Consider the following 12,910-nt stretch of genomic DNA (forward strand, 5'->3'; position numbering starts at 1 on the left):
TAAAGAAAAGCAAAGTAAATAAGCCATCAGAAAAAATGGGCAAAGGCTATGAAGAGAAAATTCAAAGAAGACAATTCACATAGCAAACAAACTTTTAAAATAGGCTTAAATTCTCCAGTATTTAACAGTGAAGAGAAGTTACATCCATCAGACTAGGAAGGGAAAGAGGTTTGGGATGTATTGTTTAAGGGGATTTTTGTAAGATATTATTGAGTAAGAAAATCAAATGCAGAAAAGGGTGTATACTATGATCTTAATTTTTATAACATAAAATATTATGTTTAAAAACCAGTGGATAGATGTATATATACTGTGTATGTATATTTAAATGTATACTGTGTCGGTATAAAATGATATGTGTGATTTTATGAACATGGAGAAAAATATTCAAAGATATACATTAGTAAGTTAACATGAGTTACTTGGGTAGAGAGTAGGAAAGGGGAATCAAGCAAAGAAAAAAATAGACCATATAGATAGAACAACTATTCTTTAAGAATTTGCTTTATAACATTGTCATGTAACTATATGAGACAGTAGGAGTTAACACAAGTAGAAAAGTGTAGAAAATGTAACATAATTAGAGTCAGAATACCTAGGCCTAGTCTTTGTCCCACTGCTCATTATTCATATGACCTTAATCAAATGTTTAAGCTCTCTGGGTCTGTCGTTCTTTTAAATGGAAATAATGAAACTTACTTTACAGAACTTTTGAGTGGATCCAATGAGAAGATACATGTGAAAGTAACTGGAATAATGCTTGTCCTGTAACAGATGCTCTGTAAATCTCTTGTCTCCCTCCTTCTTTTTAAAAATATTTAACTTTTGCGATGTGACTATTAATTTTTAGGTTATGTGTGACAATCCAAGAAGCTACCCAATTAAGAGCAGAAAAAACACATTTGGAAAAACAGACCACAGAGTTACAAGCAAAGTGCAATGAATTAGAAGATGAGAAATACGAAGCTATTGTGAGAGCCAGAAATAGCATGCAACTCTTAGAAGAAGTTAACCTTCAAAAAAATCAGGTAAGAAAAGTAATAAACATGTTTATAAATAAGTAAAATAGGTAAAAAAATATTTAACATTCCCCCGTGTGACCTAAAAGTAAGGAAATCAATAACTACAGAATAAACACAGAAAAATGAAAGTGCTATACTCATCATTAATAGACATGCTACACTCTTGATGTTAAGACTTAACATCATAAAATATGATAAAATGTCAACCTTCTCTGAAAACTTTCATATTAGAGTTTTTTTAATGTCTGCAGTTCTTATGTAACTAATCTTCATCCCTTGTAGTCTCATACTTTTCAAAAAATCTGTTAAAGTACTTTACTGCAGCATGTGTACTCTATATATTTTATTCACTTGCATGAATCTTACTCATCTTTATTTCCGCTTTGTCACCTATACAATTACTCTAATAGAATAGAAGCTTAATTGATGGGAATTAAATTTAGCCATAAAGATTTATTAACTGGAGCCTTCATGTCACCATGCGGTATTTTTTAACCCTCTAAATATTGTGATTACTGTGCTATTACATATCATAGTTTTCATCTTGTACCACTTCCATATGAATGGTATATAGTTTATAGAAGTCACAAAGTAGATAATTTGTTTTTAATGTTGCTGCCTCTCATTAAATTATTATTTCATTTAACCAACATTTATTGAATACCTAGTATATGCATAGCACTCCACTGGGAAGTATGGGGAATACAAGGAAATATTTTGTTTTATTTATGCTTCCTTTTTCACATAGTGGACAGTTTTCCAAGAGCACTGTTAAAAACAAAATAAGCTATAAGTTGCATATTAAGAAGCTACTAAGACGTAAAAAAGAAATAATTATCCAAATCTAAGCTGTGGGAATGTTTTGGTACTTATTACACCTTTCAGCTAACATTCCCACCTGTGATCTGAATACTGTTGCTTTAGAATGGTTGAAAGGTGCAAAAGAGACAAAATGTTCTTGGGAGTTGCTCTAAACACCTAAGTTAATTAGAAAAATTAAGAGCAGGGCAAAACTGTTTATCTCTTCCCCCTGAAGCCTAGTCATATGAACATTCTTAACATCAGGTCACAAAGGTGAACATTTTGTGTGTAGCACGATGGACAGAGAAGGTAGTAGTGACACTCACTGCCTATCCCGCAGATCTTCTCACCCAAGTCGTAGGTCAACAGACCTTTACAGAGGCTATTTATGGCCACGGTATTAAGTTCCCTCTTGACTTTTTGCTTAATTGCCAGAGGGTTCCCACCTTCAGTTGTTTGTTCCAAGAAGTCAAGGGTTCTTTCAGCCAATCATACAAATAGGCATGAAGCAACCTTAGTATAGTTTCCTTATGAAGCTTCCCTTTTCCCCATTGTCCTGTTCTCCCTGAAAAGGTTGTGACATCAAAAGAGCAATTAATTCTCACTAGTTTACCTATTTAAGCAGGAGAAGATTTATTAAACAATAAAAAGCAAAGATAGGAACATGTATGATATCTTTGGAAGACAGTGGGGTCAAAACAAAGAGCCACTTACCTTGTAATGATATTTTAAAAAAAAAATTCACTCAAGACTAAAATTGGAGGAATTCCAGGCTCAGGAAGATACTTGGACTAGAGATTTAAATTTGGGAATTGTCAGCATATAAATGATATTTTAAAACCATGAGATTGGATTACCTACCAAGGGATGGATGTAGATAGAGAAAAGAACCAAGGACTAAGTCTTGGGTAGTTAAGTATTAAAGAGGTTCAGGAGAAGAGGAAGAAACAGCAACGCACACTAAAAAGAAATAATCAGTGAGTTAAGAGGAGAACCAATACTGTGATGCGCTAAAAGCCAAATAAAAAAAGTAAAACAGAAACGAAAATAATCCATTATCTCAAGTGCTGCTGACAGATGTATAAGACAGTTACTCAAAATTGGCTAATGGGTTATCAGTATAGAGATCGTCGGTGGTGAAAGCTTTATTGGAGTGAACATGAGAGTTTTAGAGATAAGCAAGTGCAGACTTCAGAGGAGTTTGCTCCACAGGGAAGCAAAGAAATGGAGTGTGACTAAGAACAGAACTAGAATTGTAAGACTATTTTGTAGGTGAAATATTTTGTAAATGAAAATGATTGGATAGTTAGAAATGTCATAGAGATGAAGTAGGTAGTGACTACAGTAAAGGAGGTATGAAGCGACAAGGGACATAATTTGAATAAAAATAAATAATGGAAAGAAAGGGAAGTCGAAAATGTTTTTCTGATAATATAATATTTAAACTTTGATTACTTATTTTGTATAGGGAATAAAAGAGAGAGAAAATTCAAAAATAATTCTAAATATCCAGCTGTAGAGGTCAGAAGAGTCATGGAAATGCTTGAAACGTCAAAGGAAAAGAATAAATTTTTAGTTAAGACATGGTCAGGTGAGGAGTTTAGGGAAAATAAATGTCATTCATAACTTAGGCAAGATCTCCAAGTGGAGATGTCTCAGAAGTTTTGAATAAGATACATGCTTTCAAGAAAGTGATTAGTGGATAAGTTTTTACCCATTTATTATGTTATCTTTATTAATAATGATGCAGTCTATAATAACATCAAATTATTATTTTCTGAAGGCTCTGCTTGAGGAAAAGCAAAAAGAAGAAGATATAGAGAAAATGAAAGAAACCATTTCCCGACTTCTGCAAGATGCCTCCGTAAGAACCAGGAAGGAAGTAAAGGATTTTTCATTATATTTAAAATCCAAAATTTTACAAAATTTCACAGCTTAAGACTAAATACTACCTGAGGTTTTGCCTGATCGACCTAGCTAATTAATTATCAGCTAATTGCATCAATTGTAGTAAATTTCCAATAAAAATCATTTCAAGATGGTAGCTCCTGACATTTGAGCTAGAGTGAGGCAGAGGGAATGGATAGGGGAAGTGGGAAGGAGAGAGATTTAGGCTAGGGATACAGTGCAGATTAACATACCTGAAACACAAAGTTAAAAAGAAAGCTCAAAAAGAAACTTAGAATTCATGAGAAGTAAGAGAAGAAAACCTACTGTTGTTTGCAGTATCTTAGAGTCTTGGGACCAGAGTACCAGAGAAATCTGCTTTAACCTCTTATTTTATTGGTAATGAGACTGAAACCTGTGAGAGGTTATTGACTCGCTCAAAATTATATACTAATTAAAGCCAGAACTTAGACTCATGCCTTCTCTTGGCTATACTGAGCCCAGCGTTGTTTCAGTCACATCATGCTGATACTTGTACAACTTATGAATTGTGGTGGTGTTTGCAATTCCATTATCAAGACTAAATCTTATATTTTTGTGTTAAAGCAATGATTTGGTTCTTGGTTAGAATTGTGAGCCTTATGAAAGTTAAAACTATCTTGGAAATACAAGTTTGCTTTCATATAGAAAGACAAAGAAGACATACATTTATTTGCCTTTTCCTCTGGTACAGATATGAATTAATTCGTAAGCAGTGTGATAAAGTTTGAAAGTGTAAAGTGACTTTAGGAGGAAGAAACCACAAAAAAATATTTTAAAGATGAGAAACTGAAAAATAGAGTAGCTAACTAACTTGCTTAAGATTCCACCTCCAGGAAGTAGCAGAACTGGGTCACAAATGCAGTTCTTGATTCTTGAGCTCTACTCTCAATCACTGTGAGAAATTGTTTACCATTCATTTTGTATTTTTTTTATTTTTAGGAATTTTCAAACCCATAAAAAGTTTGAAAGAGCTGCACAATGAACACTTATTTACCTCTTACCCAGAAAACTCTTAGTATCTTGCCACACCCATTCTACCTCTCTTTACATACATACACATTCTTCCTTTTTGCGAAATATTCACACATAAGCCAGAGGTCTCATGACTCTTCATCTTAGCATCTGTTTCCCCAGAAAGAGAGCATTTTGCTACACAACCACACCACTATTACCATACATTAAAAGAACATCCGTATTATTTCAGTCTACACTTAGATTTCCCTAAAATATTCTTTATGGGTGTTTGTCTTTTTAAATTCAGACTCCAGTCCATATTTATACATCATTGCACTTGACTGCTGTATCTCTGTAGTCTTCCTTGATTTAACCAGTCCCCTGCCTTCCTTTGTATATGACAAAGAATCCTTTGTGGAATCCAGGCCAGTTGTCCTTTAGAATATTCCACATCTGGGGATTCACATGACTGTTTCATCTTGACTAGATTTAGGTCATTTCTGGCAGAGCAATGTGTATACCTACCTCCCACTTCATTTCGTTAGGAAGCTTTAGTGTCAGGTTGTGTATTGGTGATGCTAAACTTGACCACATTATTAGGGTGATAAGACTAGATGTCTCCATTTTATACTTTATAAACAACTGGGGAAGATGCCATGTAGGTATCCTTTTCCACCAAAATCTTTCATCCAGTGGTTTTAGCATCCATTGATAATTCTTGCCTGAAATAAATGTTTTATGGGATAATTAAAAACAATTACATTCTAATTCTGTCAGCCTTTCTATACATTTATTAGCTGTCAATTTTTTTGGTAAAGGAGAGTCCTCCCCCCTTTTTTTAATGTCACTGTGGATTCATGGATCTTTCTTATTTTTTTTATTTCATGAGCCATTACCATCAGTCTTTTTTATTCTCAAATTGTCTCTAGCTTTCTTGCATAAATAAGGGCTCTCTCTCATCTTGTACTTTCCCTGCCTCAGACCAGGAATCATCCAGCCACTTTTTGAAAAAGCCTTGGTTTTTTTTAATTTGACATTTTTGTCAGAGACATGAATTAGCAAAAGCAGAAATTACTGTTTTCATTTTTACAGTAATAATTACATTAAAATGCTCTCCTACATATTTGTAAAGGCTATCTACGAAATTAACAGATGATTAAAAAACTAATACTCTTTTATTTTAAGATGAGCTCTTACAGGATAGGTAGGTACACTGTATGTTCCTCCACTGGAGAGAACAAAGATGTTAGTTTTTTTCTTACCTATGCTTTTTCTTGTGTGGGCAATATTATTTTTCTCTCCTAGGTAGACTGAAGTGAACTGGTTTTTAAAACCTCATCAGTTAAAAAAAAAAATAGAACTAACATGCTTGCTTTTCTCCCAAGCAACTAAGTGGTAGAGTTTTCACTCCAGCGAAGTCACTGTATAAGGTTTCTTGCCACAAAACTATTTTTTAGAAATCTATTACTTTGTCATTGTCTGGCTGGAATTAGGTAATTTCCCAAGATAAAATTTATAATTTGAGACAGAATCCAAACTAAAGCCTGGGTTTTTTTAATTCCTAATCTTGTATATCCTTTCTGTAGGAATCCTGTCCTATTCTTGGCATTGAGACTACTGTAACTTTGACGGTAGTTTAAAATATTGTTAATGACACATATTTAAAATAGATTAATACATTTTGTGGCTTTTAATGATAAAAATGTTTTATCAAACTACTCATGGTATGAGAACTCTGATTTTCTTTTTTTTAAACATTTTTATTGAGTTATTTTACAATGTTGTGTCAAATTAGTTTTTATTTCTAATATGGTAAATTTTAATAGAAAGAGAATCCATTATAAAGACAAAAATCTGTTTTATAGTGTAAAAAGATTGTAAGACCAAAAAGTTTGACAACCGTTGTCCTTTAGAATGTAGCATCCTATTCACTTATTTCCACTGTCATGATAAATTCTTGACTTTTTAATATAGCATATGCTTATCTATTATATCCTAAAAGTTATACTTTTTTATCAAAATCACTATCATAAGTGTTTTATTAGATATTAATTATTCTATGGTAGACCTAATAAATATCTTAATTTACAGGTTATAAACGTAAGAAAACAATATTCTGTACAGATTTCTCGACTAACAGAAGAACTTTCAGCCCGTCAAATGGTATGTTAGAAGACTATATTGATACTTTCTTCTGAATATTGCTTATTTTAAAGGTCAGGATACATATTTTCAGGCATTCATTTATTCAGAAGATACTTATTAAGCCAGAAACTATGCTAGATGCTAGGAAAAGAATAAATATCATCTGTAGTCTCTCTGTGTGTGTGCGCGCGCATGCAAGTGGAAGGTAATTAGGTTTATTTATACGTTTTTTTTCAGTGGAGGTACTGTGGATTGAACCCAGGACCTTGTGCATGCTATACATGTGCTTTACCACTTGAGCTATACCCTCCCCCCTGGTCTGTCATCTTGAACTTACGATCTAGTAGGAAAGATGGATGCATTTATCACCTTTTACTATGGTTACCTTTTTTGGACAAAGAATGTGCAGATTACTATTGAAGCATCCAGCTACAACTGCTACCATATGCTGGGTTCACCTGGGAGACCAGGGAGAAAGGAAAAGTATACATGACAGCAGGAAGGACGACAGACAGTCTTCCCAAAAGAAATGAGTTCTGAAGGATGAGTAGGTAAGGAGGAGAAGAAAGAGTACTTGAGTGACTAGAGGTGTGTGAGTAAATACATAAATTTAACTTGAAGGTTTGATGAAATGGAATTTAATAATCTTGCTAAGGGCATAAAAAAGTACATGAATTTCCAGAGATTGGGAAGATATTTTCAACTTCACAAACTCTCATCTTTTCTGAATCTCTGTCACTTTTAATCTTTCTTATAAAATTTAGCAATGAATTATGTTTTGTAATAAATATTACACAAGTCCTCTCTTTCTGTCTCCTCATCTTTCCTCTCTCTGCCTCCTTCTCCCTCTCTTCATGAAAATCTTATCTTTCCAATTAGATTGTAAGCACTTCAAAGTAGAAATGTCATGTGTTCCTTTATTTTCCCCCTTGCCTAGTACAGTATTTTGCGCAATATGTTTTCAATAAATATTTATTGAGTGATATTTAAACACCTCTGAAAGAAAGATCACATCTTTTTCACATTCTGCAAACTGTGAATGTGGAAATCTGGTATACACAATGGGACCTTCGTCACTGTGTATAGGTCCTGAAAGTAATAGAACAAGAAACAATGTTACTTTTTGTTTACTGTCATTTGTTTTAACAATAAAGGAACATTAAGTAAAATTAATAGGATGTAGTATGGCGGATTATTCATGTCTAGTTCTCTGTTGTGTTTCAGTTTTACTTCCTCTTCTGTCACCTTGCTGTTTTGCTTGTTCTCCTACATGGACTGATTAGCTATCAAAAGATTCATGGCTTTGAGGGGAGGGATGTAGCTTAGTGGTGGAGTGCGTGCTTAGCATGCACGAGGTCCTGGGTTCAATCCCCCCAGTAACTCGAAAAAGATTCACAACTTTGAAGAAGGGTTTTATCCCAGTCTAGGATTTTTTAATAGATTCTTAACTTTGGAAGGACAAGAACATTATTTCTATTTAGGAATGTGTACTAGATGGAACCTGCAAGGATTTAAAAAATAACTCATAACTGTGTAGCAACCAGAGCTATATAAACTTACTTTAGTGTAAAACAAATTTTTTTAATATCATATTATTACAAAAGGTGCTTCTTAGGATTTATAGTAAAACAATTGTAACTCATAGCTAAGTGGATTTTTCTAAAGATACTAAATATTATCTGATGTCATGTTGGTTCAGTGAGGAAAACTGTACTAATTGAAGTCTTTGAAATATTAGACATTTAGAAACATGTTTGAAGGAAGACATGTTCAACTACTTTAAAAAGCAGATTTTCTCAGGAAACTCAGATTACAGTTTGAGGCATAATAACCTGACATCAATTATTGATTTCTATTCTGCAGTGCCAGTTTTACCACCTGTGCTAAAAAGATGAAGTCAGGGAGGGAAGTTAAGTGTATTTTAACCCCAAACTAAGTTATGCTTGCAGGAAGGAGAAAAACTTGTATTTTAGTTTAATGTACATATTTTTTGGTAGTTTTAAGAAAAGGCCAGAGCCAGTCTATCTCAAGCCATATTTCTCCCTTAGGAGAGCAACATACACAGGTATAGTTTCTCTTAAGAATACTTAAAGTTTTAATTCTGCCAAGTAGCTGAGATTTCTGTTAACCTGTAGCAAATGCGGAAGAAGATTGGTTATAAATGCCCAAATTTTTGCAAGTAAATTTTTTATCTTAAAATTCATTATTATCTTTTTTTGATCCATGAATTTTTTGAAAGTCTAATGTTAAATTTCTAAATACAAGGATATGTGGACATCTTTTAATTACTGATTTATAATCTGGTTAAGTAGAGGCCACAGTCTATATGATATTTATTCTTAATATTTGTTGAGACTTCCTTTGTGATACACTATGGAGGTATGATTTTGGAAATACTCCAAGAGTACTTAAAAAAATGTCTAGTAGCATTTGGTCGTATCTGCCCAAAAGGTAGGAATACTGGTGGTGATTAATAGCAAATATCCGTGAAAGCCTTTTAATAGTCATTTTAAATGTTAGCTTTACTATTTAGTGCCTTTCTAATAGAATTTTTATATCTCTCCATAAAGATTTCATCTTTTCTGTCTCATTTTAACTTCATTATCTTGGGTTAAACAAATATTCAGCCACCATCATTTGGCAGTTAAATGGTGGACTGGGTAAAAAGGGATGCATAACATAATTTATAAAATACCTTTCTTTTATATGCTACTCACAGACCAGAAATGTGATCCTGCCTTGTAATTAATATCTGCATTAAAAATCCTTTGAGAATCATATAAATAAATGCAGAAAAAACATTTGACTGAATCCAGCACCCATTTATGATAAGAACTCTCAGTATACTAGGAACAAAAGGGAACTTCCTCAATTTGATAAAGAATAGCTACAAAAAACCTACAGTTATGAAACTGAAAACTTTCGCACTAAGATCAGGAACAAGGCAAGGATGTCCCCTCTCACTACTACTTTTCAGCATCATACTGGAAGTACTAGTTAATGCAGTTTGCCACCCTCAAAAGGAAATAAAAGGTATACTTTGCAGATGACATTGTTGTCCATGTAAAAAATCCAAAAGAATAAAGGAGAAACTTGGAACAAAGAAGTGATTATAGCAAGGTTGTAGGATAAAAGATTAATATACAGGTCAATTGCTTTCCTATATACCAGCAATGAACAAGTGGAATTTGAAATAAAAACCTAATACTATTACATTAGCACCCCCAAAATTAAATAGGTGTAAATATAACCAAATATATAAAATCTATATGAGGAAAACTACAAAACTCTACTGAAAGATATCAGAGAAGAACTGAAAAAATAAATGAAGTACATGTTCATGGACAGGAAGACACAATATTTTCCATATGTCATTTCTTCCCAACTTGATGTATAGATTTTTTACAATTCCAGTCAAAATCACTGCAAGTTATATTGTGTATTTTGGCAATCTGATTCTAAAGTTTCTATGGAGAGGCCAAAGACCCAGAATAGCCAACACAATGTTGAAGAAGAGGAACAAAGTCAGAGGATTGACACTGTAGCAGACTTCAAGAGTTACTCTAAACCTTCAGTAGTGAAGACAAAGTGATATTGGTGAAAGAATAGACAAATAGATCAAAGGAACAGAATATAGAACCCAGAAATAAACTCACATAAATACAGTCAGCTGATCTTTTACAAAGAAGCAAAGGCAATACAATGGAGCAAAGATAGTCTTTTAAACAAATGATACTAGAACAATTAGACATCCACATGTAGAATAATGAATCTAGATACAGACCTTACACAAAAATTAATCCAAAATGGTTCACTGACAAAAATGCAAAACACAAAACTGTAAAACTCCTCTAAGATAGCATAGGAGAAAATCTAGATAATCTTGGGTTTGGCAATGAGTTTTTAGATACAACACCAAAGCTATGATCCATGAAAGAAACAGCTGGTAAGTTGGACTTCATTGAAATTAAAATCTTCTCTGTGAAAGACACTATCAAGAAAATGAAAATTCAAATCATGGATTGGGAGAAAATATTTACAAAAGGCATATATGATAAAGGGCTGTTATCCAAAATAATTCAAAGAACTCTTAAAAGTCAACAGTAAGAAAACAAACAACTTGATTAAAAAATTGGCCAAAGACCTTAATAGTCACCTCACCAAAGAAGGTTTACAGATGACAAATAAGCATATGAAAAATCGTATGTCAAAATGCAAATTAAAACAATAATGATTGTAAATCAACTATACTTCAGTAAAATAAATAAAAAATTAAAAACTTTAAAACCTTTTATAAATTAAAAAATAAAATCAAGCTATAATGAGATACCACTCATTACACCAAGTAAGTACCAGATACACTTACTAGAATGGCCAGAATCTGGAACACTGACACCATCAAATGCTGACAGAAATGGAGCAGTAGAACTCTCAGTCGGTCCTAATGGGAATGCAAAATGATACAGACACCTTTGAAAGCAGTTTGGTGGTTTCTTAGAAAACTAAATATACCATAGGATCCAACAGCTGCAGTCTTTTGTATTTAGCCAAAGGAGTTGAAACTTACGTTCACGTGAAAACCTGCTGATGGATGTTTATAGCAGCCTTTTTCAGAATTACGAAAAGAGGTTGAGGAGGAAAGAGAGATGAATAGGGGCATAGGCAAAACACAGGATTTTTAGGACCATGAAACTGTTCTGTCATAATAAATTTCTCCAGACCCATAAAGTGTACAACACCAAGAATGAACTCTAATGTAAACTCTGGACTCTAGGTGATAATATTGTGAGATGTACTTACATCAGTTTTAACAAATATACCACTACATAGCAGAATGTGGATAATGGGGGAGGCTATGCATGTACAGGGGCTGGAAATACAGGGGAAATCTGAGACTTCCCCTCAATGTTGCTGTGAATGTAAAACTATTCTAAAAATAGTCTGTTAAGAAGAAAATCACACAAAATGACTTATGAATATAAGAGAAATCCCAAATTTCATACCATAAAGTGCCTTTTCATAGATTAATGGTTTATATGAATACATGGAACATTAAAGTTGCATTTCTTATACACTGACAGTTCTATCTTAATAAAAGATAAACTTAGATTAACCATCTAATTTATAACATAGGGCTAAAGATCTTCATTATAATCAGAGTTAATTTTTGGTCACAATTTAGAAATTTATTTTAAATTTTAAAAACATTGATACATCGTACTTCTGTAAAATAAAGTTATGATAAAAATAATTGAATATTAATTGGCAATATACTGTTAGCAAAGCAGATTCATCTAAAGCATAATTTACAATCAGTAGAAAATAACCACATCCATTCTCAAAAATAAATAGCAAATAACAACTGTGAAGAACTACTCATTATGATTATTGTTTTTAGTTTTGGTCTCATTTGCAAATTTTGCATTTTATTGACTAACTAATATGCTTGCTTGATTTTACTGATAAAGCCCTTTTGAGCCAGAAATGTTTTATGTCCATTGGCTGTTTATAAGTTTTGCAACAGAAAATTAACTATTCTAGAATTTATATACCCATACGCCTTTTAGGCCATAGGTTATCCTATGGTGGTGTGCCACTGACCTGTTCTGTTGTCTTTTAAAATATGTGATAAGAGAATATGAAAAAGAACACTGTGATACGAGAAGGGGGTCTCATTTATTAATTTTTTCCCCTGGAATCCCTCAGCCTCTATTATCTACCTAATATGTTCAATTAGAACTCCTTGACATTCTGTCCTGGAGGTGATTTCTGAAATCCTGATAGGTAGCTCTTTAAAGGTTGAGGGCTTTTTTTTTTTTTTTAATATATATAATCGATATGGTCCTGCTGTATGCAATGTGTATAAAGTGTGGTATTCCTGTTATAAACAAATCATTTTACTTTTCCATTTTTCCTCATTTTTCTTAAGGTTTTACAGATATATTTATTTACAATATGATTTGAATTTATAGGAGTGTGCTGAAAAACAAGACCAAATTGATCAAGCCATTAGGGAGAAAAAAGCAGTGGAAGAAGAACTAGAAAAGGTAAAGAGAAAA

At 32.9% G+C, this 12,910-nt stretch overlaps 1 protein-coding gene across 2 annotated transcripts in view; it reads left to right on the top strand.

The window, feature by feature from the left end:
• SCLT1 (sodium channel and clathrin linker 1) overlaps positions 1 to 12,910 on the top strand; it is a 155,998-nt gene that overhangs the window by 84,689 nt on the left and 58,399 nt on the right. For both annotated transcript variants that reach the window (XM_072937586.1, XM_072937588.1), the window contains 4 exons: positions 851 to 1,028; positions 3,607 to 3,705; positions 6,798 to 6,869; positions 12,824 to 12,898. In XM_072937586.1, the coding sequence (XP_072793687.1) occupies positions 851 to 1,028; positions 3,607 to 3,705; positions 6,798 to 6,869; positions 12,824 to 12,898 (424 nt within the window). The remainder of the gene's footprint in view (positions 1 to 850; positions 1,029 to 3,606; positions 3,706 to 6,797; positions 6,870 to 12,823; positions 12,899 to 12,910) is intronic.

This window comes from Vicugna pacos, chromosome 2 (genome assembly GCF_048564905.1).
Source record: "Vicugna pacos chromosome 2, VicPac4, whole genome shotgun sequence".
Lineage (NCBI taxonomy): Eukaryota > Metazoa > Chordata > Mammalia > Artiodactyla > Camelidae > Vicugna > Vicugna pacos.